The sequence below is a fragment of the Arachis stenosperma genome, chromosome 3 (assembly GCF_014773155.1).
Source record: "Arachis stenosperma cultivar V10309 chromosome 3, arast.V10309.gnm1.PFL2, whole genome shotgun sequence".
Taxonomy (NCBI): Eukaryota; Viridiplantae; Streptophyta; class Magnoliopsida; order Fabales; family Fabaceae; genus Arachis; species Arachis stenosperma.
Window position 1 is genome coordinate 172,116,322 of NC_080379.1, and position 15,316 is coordinate 172,131,637.

Here is a 15,316-nt window from a genome sequence, read left to right on the forward strand (position 1 = left end):
ATTTTTATTGGATATTGTAAAAATAATTGCCATCTTACCAATCGTCCATGATTATAATCAACTTTTAAATTATATCGTATAAAACCTGTTAGGTAACTTGAATCTGTCCTTAATGTAAATTCTTTGGGTAGTAAATCGATTTTCCATTTCTTAAGAGATTTAATTGCTGCCAGAGTTTCCTTTTCATGAGTGGTATATCTCTGTTCTGTTGGAGTAAAAGTTCCTGAAATATACCTGCAAAGTAATTCCTTTGGGGGATATTTAGAATCTAGTGATTCTTTTTCTTGTTCTAAGCTTTTTATAGCTTTCTTAGCTTTTAGACATCCTGACCAGGTTATGTCTGAGGCATCTGTTTCTACTATTAAGTAGTCATTTTCTTCTGGAATATAAAGTTCTGGAAGTTTTTCACATAATTCTTTAATTCTTTGAATTTGCATACTATCTTTTTCATCCCATTTCCATTCTTTTTTAGTACTTATTTTTGGAAATAAGCTTTTAGTGTATTCTGTTATATTCTTTAAAAATCCTTGATCAGAAATATAATTTATACACCCTAAAAATCTTTGTAATTGTTTTCTATCTTCTATTTTATTAGGAAATAAATTTACTTTTTCTACAACATTTGGTTGTAGTTTTAGCTTTCCTTCAATGGATAGAATTAATCCAAGAAACTCTATTTCTTGTTTTGCTATTCTTGCTTTCTTTTTGCTAAGAACTAATCCTTTTTCTTTACATCTTTCTAAAACTATTAATAATTTTTGAAGATGATCTTCTTTATCCTGTTTTGTAAAAATTAGTATATCATCAATGTACACTAAAACAAATTCATTTAACTCCTTTAGATTTTCTTCCATAAATCTTTGATAAATACCTGGGGCTTGTTTTAATCCGAATGGTAATACATTCCATTCATAGAGCAACACACTTGTTGATTCTTTTGTTGGGCAAGTAAAAGCAGTTAATTTCTTTGTTTCTTCGTCTAAACGAAGTTGCCAATATCCTGATTTTGCATCAAGCGATGAAAATCAAGTTGCTCCTTTGATTTTTTCTAAAATAGAATCTTTTCTTGGAAGTTTATGAGCATCACCAATAGTTGCTTCATTCATTTTCTTATAGTTTATTACCATTCTTCGTTTCCCCTTTTAATTTCATTATTGTTTTCAACGTAAAAAGCTGGAGCCGCATGAGGACTTTTACTTAATCTTATAATTCCTTTTTCCAAAAGATCTTTACATTCTAGTGAGAACTCTTCTCTATCTCTTGCGGAATAAGGAATTTTATTTGGAACATTTATCTCTTTTGTGGGATCTTTTAATTTAATGCTTACTAATTCGTTATTTGTATTTTTAATATCTAAAGGATTTTCAGCACAAATTTCATTCAAAAGTTCTTCTATCTTTATTTCAAGATTATTTTTTGGAATATTTATCTGAAAGTATAGATTTAAATAACATGTTTCTAATATAGAAAATATTTTAAATTTTAAGATCTTATCTATAGTAGTAGTTGGTATTTTTATACGTTTTGATTTTTGATTTATTGAAGAATCGTGTGGAGCTTTTAAAACTATATATGTTAATTCTTGAATGAATGGATGATATAGCTTTAAAAAGTTATTTCCTATGATAAAATCCATTCCAGAATCTAACATATATATAGATGGAACAATGAATCTATAATTTTGAATAAAAATTTCAACCATCTCTGCTTTTTGGTCAATTTTATGTATTGATTTGTCAGCTATTCTAACTCTTAATGGTTTCTTTAATTTTTTCCAATCAAGTTTTATATTTGAACTAGCAAAGCATTGTGTTGCTCCAGAATCTATGAAAGCATTTATAAATTTTTCTGTTATTTTTATAGTAATAAATGTAGCATTATTACTCAGTCTCTGAGTCTGTTTCTGAGACATATTCAAAAATATAGTCTAAGTTATCATCAGATTCTTCTAATGGTTCCATGAAACAAGACTTAGCAATTTCTATTTGTTTAGTAAGATCCTTTTTATCCTTCTTTTTGGGCATTCATTTGCGTAGTGTCCTTTTTCTTGGCAATACCAACATTTACAATTTTCTTTTTTATTCGGGCAATAGTTATTTCTTTGTCTTTTGTTTTTATTGTTATTTTCTTTCCTAAAATATCTCTTTTTTCTCCAGTTTGGATAGTATTTTCTTCTTCTAAATTGATATTTTCTTTTTCTTTGAAAATTTTTATTAAGACCATATTTTTGAGGTATCTCTTCATTATCCTGACAGCAAATTCTAATTATATTTGCAAATCTTTTTGAGTTGCTTCTTGCATACAACGTTCTTTTATTTCCTCTCTTATTGCAGAGGTTGCTCCACCAAAATTATTTTCAATTGTTCCTCTATTTATTTCTCTTATAAATCTTCCCATTATAAATTCATTAGCAGGATATGGAAGTTTTGTTATATACATACTGAGATAATGATTTTTATCTTCTTCTTTTAATTTGTAATAATGTATTCTATATTCACATATATAAGACTCCACATTACATAAATCATAAATCTGAATATTAGCTAAATGGTTTTTGCTTCTTGATATTCCTTATTATAGACTTCTTGTCTATGATCTATAATATTTTTCCAAAAAATTCTTTATATAGAATCATCATTATATAATATCTTATCATAAGCTGTTGTTTTTGTTTCTAGTTCTTCTATTATTTGGTTTTCTATTGATGTCATATAATCTCTTATAGTTCCTTTACTATGAAATCCTATGTAATTCCAAATGTCTCTTCCAGACAATTCACTAAGTTTTGGATTAGTAAAGGCTTCTAATAAGAAGGAATTCAACCAGTTTTCGAAAATTTCTTTTTCGTTCTTTTTGCAGTCTAAATCGAGCATTCTTTCTCCTTCCATTTCCTGTATTTTAGGAACGTATTTTGATGGTATTTTTGTATATTTTGAATCTTTATTTATAAATCCTTTTTTAAAAGCATAATTATCAAAAGCTGTTTCTCATTTAAATTGAGATTGATTATCCTTAGATGTTCCAGCTTCATTTTTTACTTGTATTGGAATTGCTGGTTCTTCGTCACTTGAATAGTCTAGAATATGTTCTTCATTTTCTATATTTTCATCATTTACTAATTCTTCTTCTATTTGAAAATCATGTTCCATAATATTATTTTCTTGAGCCATTTTTAATTGTTTAAAAAGCATTGTAACTTCTTCTAATTTTTCTTCAATATTCATAATTTCAATGGTGGTTTTACTTTTAAGTCTGTTATGTTGATTATATTTTGAAATTTTTCTTCTTTGGGATTCTCTTTTTCCTTATTTCTTTGAAATTTTATAGATACTAATATTTCTTCAAGCATATCTACTATAGAATTTAATTGTGGGTTAAAAGTATGATGAAGATGTGGGGAATCATTTCCATGGTAGCATTTTTTTAGAAATTTCATGTGAAAAATAAGTTTTTTCAGGTTTTTGAAGTCCCTCAATAAAACTTATAGTAAAATAAAGATTTTGAGAAAAATTATTTTGTATTGATTTTAAGAATTCAGTGTCATTACAATTAACATTGGTTAAAATCATTAATTTTTGATCTATTAGTTTTGATAATTTAATTATTTCTTCTCTTAAATCTTCTAATTTACTTTTTTCCATTAGGTGACGCTTTTCTTTGTGAAGGGTTACGGTTTTAAGTTAAAAGTGTGGTTTTAGAATGTGTGGTTTAGATTTTGCCACATAAGCACATCTTTAAAACAACATATTTACCATATATTTCACCATATATATATATATATATAATGTAAGATTAAATCCAAATTGTATGAGCAAACCATGACAAATCACAAATACCACTGGGTCCTTTTACCTAGGCGACGGCAATAGCTTTATAGACAAGTTGAACCCCTTCATATTAAAATAACCAAGATAATAAACTAATCTTATCTTTGCACAACGTTTATAATCGAGCACATACATATGCGGCGCCAAAAGTTAGGTTTAGACTTTAGAGCAACTATACTCTATGCTGAGTGCTGATACAAAATTAATATCACCATCTCTTCACAAGAATAGTTTCCTTTGTGACTCGAATCGAATGAAGCGATGTTGATAGGCACTTACAATTTTGTTCTTATTATTGATAAGAGTAAATAAAAGAGATGGGTCCAAAAAGGTCTATTATCTACCAAATCTATGTAGAATCCTAATCTCCAATTCTCCATCTTAATGTACAACGAGGGAAAAAAAATTGTACATACAATTACACAAAACACTGTTGCACCTTTCTAATTAAAATCTGTATATGTTTATTTCATACATAACTAACACCTAATTCATATTTCATAATGAGTATATTATATTATATCTATCAGGAAGTCGCCGGAGAAGAAGAAGAACCGACCAGAGACACGTAAACCTGACTCTGAATGACGGTTTTACCCATCTTGAACCCCGGCACCACCGTGAACCCCACCCTAAGTTCCCCTGAATCTGAATCATCACATGATTCCCCTGAAGAACAAGAACCCGAAACTGCATCCTCCGTCACGCATTCCATGTACACCTCACAGAATCTCGCGTTCTTCTTCACCTGGAAGATGCTCACTTCTTCCTCGAACGACAACGCCAAACACTGCAAGCTCCACACGCGCCACGCCATCTCAGCGAACGCCGTGAAGAAGGGAGACTCAGGGTACCCTCCTGAGTTCACCATCTTCCTCTGGTTCAGGTTCCCGAACAAGGAACACTCCATCTTCGCATGAACCACCTGCAGGTACTTCGCTTTTAAGAACTTGGCGAAGGAAGAGTTCGGGTTGTGGGTTAGGTACTGCTTCGGGTTCAGTGATTTCAGCTTCTTGAACTTTTCAAAGTAGAGGCTCTGGTTTTTGTTGTGGTGGCGAACGCTTTGGTCGTTTTGGACATTGAAGTTTGGGTAGTTGAAGCCTTCGAAGATTGTTATGGAAACGAAGGACTCAAAGGCGAAGCACTTGTGGCTTGGTTTCGTGAAGACCGCGTTTGGATGGATGAAATTGACGGCTGCTTCGAGGTCCCAATGAGCGTTCTCCATTTCCCTTATCATCATCTTAACGAAGCTCCTTATAGATCTCAACGCGTGGTGAAGAAAGTGGAGGAAATGCGTTGGGTTGAGCGCGGAGAGTTTAAGGTTGTCGAAGATGGAGAAGGAGCCGCTGGAGTTGAGCTTCTTCTCTAAGGATTTGTTGAAGGAAACGCAGTCGTGGAGGTGTTTCTTGAGCGATGAGATGTTGCGTTCTTTGTTGTCAACCTCAGCTTGGAGCTTCTTGATGGTGATCTCGTAGGTCTTCATGAGGCTCTGTTGTTCTTGAACCTCTGCGAGCATGATGGTGATTTGTGGAGAGAGATCCAACTCTCTTTTGATGAAGCTGCGTTTGAGTTCTGAGATGGCTCTGAGTTCATCCACAACGGCTTGGTCAGCGGCTTGTATTGAATCGTTGTTGTAAGGGTGCTGAGCCATTTGAAGCTCTGCGTATGCTGCTTTAATGGTAGTCACTCCTGCGAAGAGCCTCGCCACCAGCGCCTCCATAACTGCCCTGTTCCGAGCTCCTTTGTTGTCTTTGATGTTGTTAGGGTTGAGGATGCAGATTCCATTGCTTGAAGCGATTTTTGTTGCGCTGCTTCTCAGGCTAATTACTTTCTGGAATGTCTTGCCGAATCTCTTGCTCTTCAATGCTGATTTTGGCTTTATGGTTTCCATCTCTTTGTTACAATGTTTGAGGCAGAGGCAGATGCAGATTTTGGTTCCAAAAGTAGCCACAAATCATTGACTACTACTCTTATATCAGTGTTGTTGGAGCAAACACTGATTTATATTACTAATGAATAGTTAAAGCAAACACAAGTAGAAAACTAGATTAAAGAGCGGGAAAAGAAAAAGATGGTGTATGGAAGTAGGCTTGAAGCAGAAGGAGTTTGACATATAAGCCACTCTCATTTTCTCTTTCTTTTTCTTTTTTGTTTGCTAATTCCCATCCTTTATTAGGGAATAATAATAATAATAATAATATAAGTTGCAGTGGTGCTACCTAGAGATATCATGGTGTGTGGGGTCGATACGTGATTGATGGCCATGATGTAATTATGGACCCTACCGACTATGAAACTGTGAGTCTGTGATGCTTGACTGTTGGAGAACATCATGAACCATCAGGGATCTATGGAAACAAAGACCAAGGGATGTTTTTGTTTTTGTAAAGGTGGTGGGGGTGACATGTTAACTATCTTTTGAATCGGAAAAATTAAAGCAACTGATGATATGATTAAGCGTGCTACAGTAATTAATCATGTTCATGTATATGAATCAACAAATAAATATAGTAGTAGATAGATCCGATTGGGAAATGGAGTATGATGATAGATTCATAGTAGTAGGCTAAGCTGAATAAAAGTAAATTAGCATATTAACGGCAAAAAGAGTAGTAGGCTTCTTGTGCTTGTTACTGTTTCTCTGCTTTGGAACTATTCACACTACACCATAAACAAGTGGCCCACCAGCCCGTGCGTGGTTAAATCTAACTACATTTTGCCAAATGTAATTCCCTATTATGTGTAACTATATATGTTAATTCTCATAAGTAATAATAGGATGTATTTTAATCTAATAAATTGAATGCCTTAATTTGTCATAGATAATACTAAAAAGGTTTATTTGTTCTTGGTAGTTAGGAGGGAGGAGCTGTCTCTTCTCTGTCTTCTAATCCAGCTAATAATTAAGCAAATGGGGATTGATGAGGATAGAGCTGGAATCTCTTCTCTTCCATTTTTTACTTTATTTTATCGGGATCGTTGAATTAAAATGAAGATATTGTACTAACCAGTAGTGTATTTCTTTTGTGATTTTGTCTGTCTAATATTGGAAATTTGGAATTATTAGTTATTATTATTATTATTATTATTATTATTATCTTGTCTTCATTGCCATATTTCAAATTGAGAAATGTACTCTATTTCGTCAAATATAACGACGGGACATTGGTGGGAAAACATCACAAGCAGACGTAGCCGAAAGAACGATGGTGACTGAAGAAACACATTGCCCCCAACAGGATCTTAATTAGCTTATAACATGCATCATGAATAACATAGTCAACTTGGGACCCTCTCGTAAAATGGTTTACATACGATACCATCATGGTTTTGTCTCATTGTTGGTAAAATAAAAATGAAATGGTGGGAGTAGTATGATTTCAGTATGTAAAGCTAAAGCGCATTTGAGTTTTAATTAGGATAAAAGTTTGATCACTTTAACTTGAATGCAAGCAATTTGATAGGTCCATGCTGCTACACATTTGGAGGTTCCTTTGACTTGTTATATAGTGTTGCACAAAAGTGAATTTGGATGTCTATGCTAGAGACCAATTTCAATATACTCGAGTCATATACAGAGCTATCTTTTACCATTTGAATTTTGTCAATGTTTGATGATGTCAGAAAACATTTGATTATGAAAAAGTCTTAAGAATCAGCACTTTCATAAAAATTTAATCAGCATTTAACTATAAAAAAAGAATGTGTAATCTCACACTATTAAAAATATTAATAATAAACTTAACCTTCTAACATTACTGTTTTACTATTGTACCAGTTGAGGTCATGTCTTAACTCTTAAGCCTTTTTTTTCTCCCGAGTCATCTCCATCATTTGGAAACATTGTTCTCACTTACAAGCGACTATAGGCTAACGAATGAATTCCAGGATTAATGTTTATCATTTGCTAATCGGCTTAAGGCAATGCACACGGCTTTGGTTCTAAGAAAAATTAATTAAGTCTTCAAATTAATGGTTTTATTCTCACCTTCTTCTGTTGTATATTAATTAATTGTATCATACTATTACGTGTATATAAAAATAATTTACCAATTATTTATGTGTATAGAAATACGTATTTGATTTCTTATAGTTTTTTTATTATACTATTCTAAACGAGTTTGATTATTTTTCTATTATAAATTTAATTATTCTATTAAGACATATATATTTGATTATTTTAGAGTTGATTATTTATTTGTGAATCAATATGTATAAATAATATACTCAAATACATAAAATGATTTATTTGATAATTGATTTTTAGTGTATATAGAATTTTTTTTATTAAATTAGTACATTTTCCATTCATTATAATTTATGATATTTGTCATGTCTAACATCCAATTAAATAAATTATACTAACAATAATTGCATTGGTTTAACAATGTGCATATTCAAAATCATGGCACAACAGATAAATAATAGACTGAAAGGCTTCATTAACAAGGTCTGTATATAACATAGTAGTCTTTTGGGATCCGTTTTCTCATTTCCTCTCAAGTCTTCTAATTTGCAATTTAATACATCCTTATAGTTATAGGTGGGGTTCAAAACATATAATGGATGGCATAATAATTAGAGTTAAATTTATAATTATATCAACGCTTATTACTTTGCTTCTTGGATGTACAGCTTGCGAGAGAAAATCATTTGTCTTACATTCAAACTTATCTTTGAGATCTTTTGTGGCATGCATGCTTATTATATACTATTAATATTCTGTTGCTAATAATGAATTCTATGTGAAGACTTCTACTGTTAGAAGATTTATCTATACGATTGCCTGGGTAGTTGGTACCTGCATGAGTAGTAAAGATAAAGAAAAATTGAATAATAATAGAAACAGAAAAATTTTTAAAAATCCAACTTTTGGTAGATGTACAGAAATAGACGTTAGGTGATCTTCACATGGATTCATTTATTTATTTTCTCACATTGACATATATGAACAAATAATTGGAATAATAAACAATTATATAATGTGGCTCCACATGTTCTGGAGGCCATTTCAAATTGAAAGAGGATCACTAGCAGTGGTAGCTCGACGTAGATGATTATTATTACCAAGTAGTTGTCTATTTCAAGGAATTAATAGTTGTTGAGTCGCTATAGATTAATTTATTATTAAGTTTATGAATCATTAGATCATTTTGTCACGGTTGTTTAATGAGTCAAAATGAAGACATTATTATTGTCATTGAAGTATCCATCTTAAGTGTTATTGAACAATTTTTGCAACGGACCACAATTGCCACTTGGGCTTATTAATCATCGTACATGGGCTTCTATAGAAATATATATGGTTTATGGAGTACTAAAAAATGAAGATCAGAGGGGAATTACGAATTATTTAGCTATTTGTTAGCTTAGTCCATTTGCTCACCCACGATACAATTGACCAAAAAAATTTACAATAAATTATGATAGTTTTTTAATATTTTTTCCCCTTGAAATTAACATTAGTGATTAGCAACACATAAACAGCTTGTCTTGTAATTAGGCAGATTACAAATGTATTGCAGGAAACAATGTCAGCGCTAAATAGGGATGACCCTGACCCCACGCCCAAAATGCAACCAAAGTGGAACTGAAAATGATCAGAAAGTGCATTATTTGTATATACTCCAGGGTAACAAAGGAAAGGCATTGGACCAATGCCCTAAAAGTGTTGCACTCAATTTTGGTTCAGCTTAACCCTTTTGTGTCTTTGTCCTTCCAAATCTAAGCACACGCGTGAATCTAAGAGATATATATGTAGAACCTCAATCTAGATTTGATTGTAAAATCGGTGTACCTCTCGTGCTACAAAACCCGATACAGCCTATGACCCTATGTTAATACTTAACTTAATAGTTAATTAATAATATGCTTTTGTGTTTTTTTTGTTCATTTTTTTTGGGTCAGAACTCAGAATTAAGAAATTGTGATGTGGTTTCCATGATCCAACTATCTTGTAAGCCTTTTATTTGAGAACGAAACCATACTTATTTCACACTTTTATAGCAACTAATCTATAATAAAAGATTACTACATGATTTATTTATTGTCCAGAAATAATATCAATTTGTGTACGAAATTACACAAATATTACAAGTAATAAGAAATTAAATTTCTACAGTCTTTTATTTGAAACACAATAACACTTTAAAAAGGGATACGGAAACTCACAAGAAAGAGTCAAATTGGCAATACAAATAATGAACTAGTGAAAAAAATTCAACATAGACCGGTAAAATGCCACAAAAAGGGATACGCCTACAATGGATTTGGTTTTTATGACAATAGCTTCGGTGATTTGTGCGTTAAACTAGAATTTGAGTGAAAGTGTGAAACAGACGAGGGATGCACAACTTTGGTTTTGAAGTGAGAAGAGGCTGAAGAGCCAAGAACGGAACAAGCAAAGGAGACCTAATCATAATAAAACAAAATAAAGGGATGTTTGTAATTTGCCATAAAAAGAGGCGGGTTCCAATCATAATTATTTTGTGAATAGGCTAATAGGCTACCGGTGCCTGCCATCATAGTGACTCATTTTAGCAGAGTTACGATGTATTCATGTTTTAAAAGAAATGACACGGTCTAAAACTGACTTCAAGCTTAAGGTCAAAACATGATAAGTCATAAAATTAGGTTTAATTAACAATAGCTAAATTCATGCATCTTCTGCCTACTCCCAGAGTCCCAGTAGTTGTTGCTTCGAAACCCAATTAAAAATGTACAACAAATTATAACTCTTAAGAGTTTTAGGACACCACGACACCTAAAATATATTTTTTTAAATATATTTTTTAATAATTAAAATTTAATATATATAATTGATTAAATTGTATTATTTTTATTAAAATTAGATTCGATAAATTAGTTTGGCTAAGAAATTGATAAACCAAATTTTGAATTCGTCTAAATTAATATTATAAAAAAAATTTTAAATTAATTTAAAATTTGGTTTACCAATTTTTTAGCCAAATCAATTGTTCGGTTTTATTTTGACAAAAATAACACAATTTAATAAATTATATATATTAAAATTTATCGATTACACCAATTCTGTGTAACTCAGCCTCTGAATCGCTATTAAAACAGAGAAAGTGAATCAAGTGGTTCCATTATTAAATTATGATCCATTCATTAGGTGTTAAACTGCCAATGGCCATATAACATCTTTGACATTAAAAAAGATCTACTTTGTCAAAATTGCTGACTAGTGTATGTAGTTCTAGAAAACGCCACACATATGTATAATACTGAAGAGAAATAATGAGATGAATGAAAAGCGAAGAGAATCATGGGAAGCCAAAAGGAGGAGGTGAAGCTTATAAGCTTTTTGTGTAGTCCAGTTTGTCGCAGAGTTGAATGGGGTCTGAGACTGAAGGGTATTGATTACGAGTACATAGAAGAAGACATCTTCAACAAGAGCAACCTCCTTTTGGAGCTGAACCCTGTCCACAAAAAGGTTCCTGTTCTTGTTCATGGTAACAAGGCAATTGCCGAGTCCCTCGTCATCCTCGAATACATGGATGAAACATGGAAGCAATATCCACTTCTGCCTCAAGATCCTTATGAAAGAGCTCTTGTACGTTTTTGGATCAAGTTTGCCGATGAAAAGGTAACAGAACCAAGATCTCTATGACTATGATATTAATTAAGAGTCTCATTGATTAGGGTAATGCCAGGAAACCAAAAAAAATAGTCAGAACTTGTCTTATTTAATATTCATTAATTGTCGTAACAATTAATTAATGCTAAATAAGGTAAGTTATGCTGTTTTTGGCTGATTTTCTTTGGTTACCAAATATTTTCGATTGAATAATTAAATGTGCCAAAACACTTTTTAGTTTAACGATGAAACTATAATGTGACAAATGAAGTTGAGTAAGTCATTTCTTATTGCATTAAAAACTAGCTTGAGTAGAAGATTAAGAAATCATTTCGATTTAATTTTTAAACTATAATATGGACAAGTTAAAGAGTTTTTTTTGTTGCTTTAATAAATTAAATAAAAATTAGAATGATTTTTTTTATATTTAATTTCAATTTATCTTTTTTTTATTTTAATTATAATTTATTTTTTTATTTAATTTCAATTCTTAAAATTTTTTTCCCTTATAAATTAATTGAGTTGAATAACATATTAAGATGCACTGTAGGTTATGTACGGTGGATATGTTGCAATGATATCGATCGGGGAGGAGCAGGAAAAGAGAGTGGATGAGGTGAGGAAAGGAATGGACAAGTTAGAAGAACTTATCAAAGGGAAGAGATTCTTTGGAGGTGACAGGATTGGATTCCTTGACATAGCGCTTGGATGGATCACATACTTGCTCCCTGTTTGGGAGGAGGTTGGGTCTACGAAGATTCTGGATCCACTCAAGTGTCCTGCCATCTCTGCTTGGGTCAACAACATTCTCAACCACCCTCTCCTCAACGACTGCCTCCCCCCTAAGGATGACTTGCTTGCTTATAACCACCGTCGCAGAAAGCAGTTCAATCCTTCTCTTTATCATTAATGAATTATCAGTTATGTATGCTTAAATAATTAGTGCTATTTATGTATGATGAAGTGATGATGTTTTTTTACTTGTGCTGTTAATTAAGTTCAAAACTCAATGCTTCAATACAATAAATGGTCAAGTGTGTACTGCATTATATTATATTATCTGATCTAATCTAAAATAAATTAATTAGGAAAAGTCAAGGATAAGAATACAGAATATAATAGAGTAGTACAGTTGGTCAAACACCCTTAAAGGAGAGAAGTTCGAAAGAAGATGGACACGTGGCTGGCTACTGAGACAATGTAGTGAGGAAGTGCTACTGATTATCCAAAGGAATATGCCCTTTGGTCAAAAATTGCCGTCCAAAATGACACTGAAAATTTACACAAATTACGGGCGGAACCAATCATCACATGAATTATAGGTTTCTTCATATATATATACAAGCAGAAAAGGTGCACATAGAAAGGAACAAAATAGAGTGCAAAACAAAGAAAATGGGAAGCAAAGATGTGAAGTTGGTGAGCTATTGGGTGAGTCCGTTCGGTAAAAGAGCTGAGTGGGCATTGAAACTGAAGGGTGTGGAATATGAGTACATAGAAGAAGATATATACAACAAGAGCAACCTTCTTCTTGAGCTGAACCCGGTTCACAAGAAGGTTCCAGTTCTTGTACATGGCAACAAGGCAATCGCGGAATCATTTGTGATCCTTGAATACATCGATGAAACATGGAAGCAGTATCCATTGATGCCTCACGATCCTTATCAAAGAGCTCATGCTCGCTTTTGGGCTATTTCTGCTGAACAAAAGGTGACTTATATAAAATTGAATAATTCTCTCATTTTATTTCCCTCAACGGGTAATTAACGTCCAGCAGATATCTTTTGTCCGCTTTGAATTTATCATTTTTACTAGTTATATTTTTTTATCGAGCTTGGATTATATCTCCTAGACCTCCATCTACATAGTCCTGTTCTCAATAGATGACTTGCGCTTTATGACTTCTCTCGGGTTAATCGATCTATTAATTAAGATTTAGATACCAAAAAAAATTAGAAGCTTTAGTTAATTAGAGCGAAAAGTTGGTTACTTTGAAACATCAAATCATCTAATATGATTCAATTTGGCTTAAAAGTTTTTTTTGAGAAATGTTATTTGTGCACTAAAATCAACAACTAAAATAAACTATTAATATATTTGTGTATAAATATATGTGTGGTTTAATTTATTTTTAATGTGTATTTATATTTCAGCATATATTTTATACTGGTGGTTGACTTTGGTAGTTGATTTTGGTGTACACGTAGCATAACCCTTTTTTTTAAATAAAAATACTATTTGTGAACCAAAATCAACTGCTAAAATCAGTCACCAATATAGTTGTGTATAAATACATATGTGATTTAATTTATTTTTACCGTGTATTTATATTTTGACATATATTTTATACCAGTAACTGACTTTAATAACTGATTTTAATGTACATGTAGTATAATTTTTTTCAAATATATACTTTTTTTTTCAAAAAGATTGTTTACACAATATATATATATATATATATATATATATATATATAAATTAAATCCACCCAAATTAAACAATAGAATTTAGATAAGTAGTGAGTGAGCAAATGAGATTGTGAAAGTTTTGTGAATAATTTTTGTTAATGTTAGGGCAATTTATTAATTGAACTTGGTTCATAAAATAATTTAAAGTGTACTATTATTTTATATGATGTCTGGTTTAATATATAGTAATATATTTAATTTTTAGTCTTAATAATAAAATATTATAATTTGATATTTTATTTTAATATTTTTATATTATATAATATTATTTTTTAAATCATGTTTAATTAAATTTTGTTAATCTATTAGACTATTATATATAATTTTCAAAATTTTATATATTAATTGAACATTTGGTAAATTCAATGTTTTCGATTTAGGTTAAAATTAAATTTGAGCACCGAAAAATAACATTATAATTTATAAGTATTAGAATGAAAAAACCGGAGTCTGAATAAAAATAAATTCGTCCAAGTGTCCAACCTCGCTATCTTCACCGTTGCTTGGAGAGGGTTTGAAAATCAAAAATCACCTGGAAATAGTCAATATTATATAAATAGCATTTTTCAATCAACAATCAGAGTGGCGCAGCGGAAGCGTGGTGGGCCCATAACCCACAGGTCCCAGGATCGAAACCTGGCTCTGATAGATTAGAGTAGCTTCTGCCACAGTCCTTTTTCGTTCTCCCAACTTGGAATTTTCAAGCTCCACTTCTCTGCTAAGTTAGTGTAACAATTTTCCAAATTCAAAGGGTAAATACTAAAGAAAACAAAGTGCACTTTATATAGGTTGGGGAAGGCTCATGGATTGCACTGATTAAAAGCGGAGAAGAAAAGGAAAAGGCTCTGGATACAGCCTCAGAGGTACTTGAGAAGATAGAGGAAGAGATCAAGGGTAAGAAATTCTTTGGAGGGGACAACATTGGATACCTCGACATTGCACTTGGATGGATCCCTTGCATTATTCCCCTTTGGGAGGAAGTTGGGTCAATGCAAATAATTGACCCTCTGAAGTTGCCAGCCATGAATGAATGGATGACTAATTTCCTCAACCACCCTGTTGTCAAGGACTCTTTGCCCCCAAGAGACAAGGCCCTTGATTACTTCCACTCTCTCAAAAAGAAAAATGCTCCTAATTAATTATATACATATGTATGCTAATGTATCTATGTGAGTTATTACCATCTATTTTCTATCGTTTAGTAAAAAGGATGTGTCAAAATGTTATGAGTTGGTAAATTGGTATGATATGTGACATTCATACCAAGTTATTGTGGAAGGCTTGCGTTGTGTTCTTTTTTCCATTAAAACATTGTCTTGTTTTGGATGAAATTTATAACGTTGTGGCAACAAATCATGATTTGATGTACGTTTTTCGGTTATCTCTTGAATTGATAATCAACATAATGTTCCAATGTTTAA

At 31.8% G+C, this 15,316-nt stretch overlaps 3 protein-coding genes across 3 annotated transcripts; 2 read left to right on the forward strand and 1 right to left on the reverse strand.

Annotated features, from left to right (window-relative positions):
• Positions 1–3,940: 3,940 nt before the first annotated feature.
• On the reverse strand, positions 3,941–5,916 carry LOC130969809 (protein GRAVITROPIC IN THE LIGHT 1-like). Its single transcript, XM_057895700.1, has one exon. The coding sequence runs from the start codon at positions 5,716–5,718 to the stop codon at positions 4,354–4,356; it is 1,365 nt and encodes a 454-aa protein (XP_057751683.1). The 5' UTR covers positions 5,719–5,916; the 3' UTR covers positions 3,941–4,353.
• Positions 5,917–10,950: 5,034 nt separating this feature from the next.
• Positions 10,951–12,481, forward strand: LOC130968538 (probable glutathione S-transferase). The gene is made up of 2 exons (XM_057893873.1): positions 10,951–11,436; positions 11,978–12,481. The coding sequence occupies exons 1-2, from the start codon at positions 11,116–11,118 to the stop codon at positions 12,335–12,337; spliced, it is 681 nt and encodes a 226-aa protein (XP_057749856.1). The 5' UTR covers positions 10,951–11,115; the 3' UTR covers positions 12,338–12,481.
• Positions 12,482–12,664: 183 nt separating this feature from the next.
• Positions 12,665–15,316, forward strand: LOC130968537 (glutathione transferase GST 23-like). Its single transcript, XM_057893872.1, has 2 exons — positions 12,665–13,137; positions 14,684–15,316. The coding sequence occupies exons 1-2, from the start codon at positions 12,739–12,741 to the stop codon at positions 15,032–15,034; spliced, it is 750 nt and encodes a 249-aa protein (XP_057749855.1). The 5' UTR covers positions 12,665–12,738; the 3' UTR covers positions 15,035–15,316.

Bases quoted from the DNA above. Each gene is read 5' to 3' on its own strand.
- LOC130969809 (XM_057895700.1), bottom strand. From the start codon at position 5,718: ATGGAAACCATAAAGCCAAAATCAGCATTGAAGAGCAAGAGATTCGGC.
- LOC130968537 (XM_057893872.1), top strand. From the start codon at position 12,739: ATGAATTATAGGTTTCTTCATATATATATACAAGCAGAAAAGGTGCAC. The intron at 13,138-14,683 runs GTGACTTATATA...CACTTTATATAG, and splicing joins CTATTTCTGCTGAACAAAAG to GTTGGGGAAGGCTCATGGAT.
- LOC130968538 (XM_057893873.1), top strand. From the start codon at position 11,116: ATGGGAAGCCAAAAGGAGGAGGTGAAGCTTATAAGCTTTTTGTGTAGT. The intron at 11,437-11,977 runs GTAACAGAACCA...GATGCACTGTAG, and splicing joins TCAAGTTTGCCGATGAAAAG to GTTATGTACGGTGGATATGT.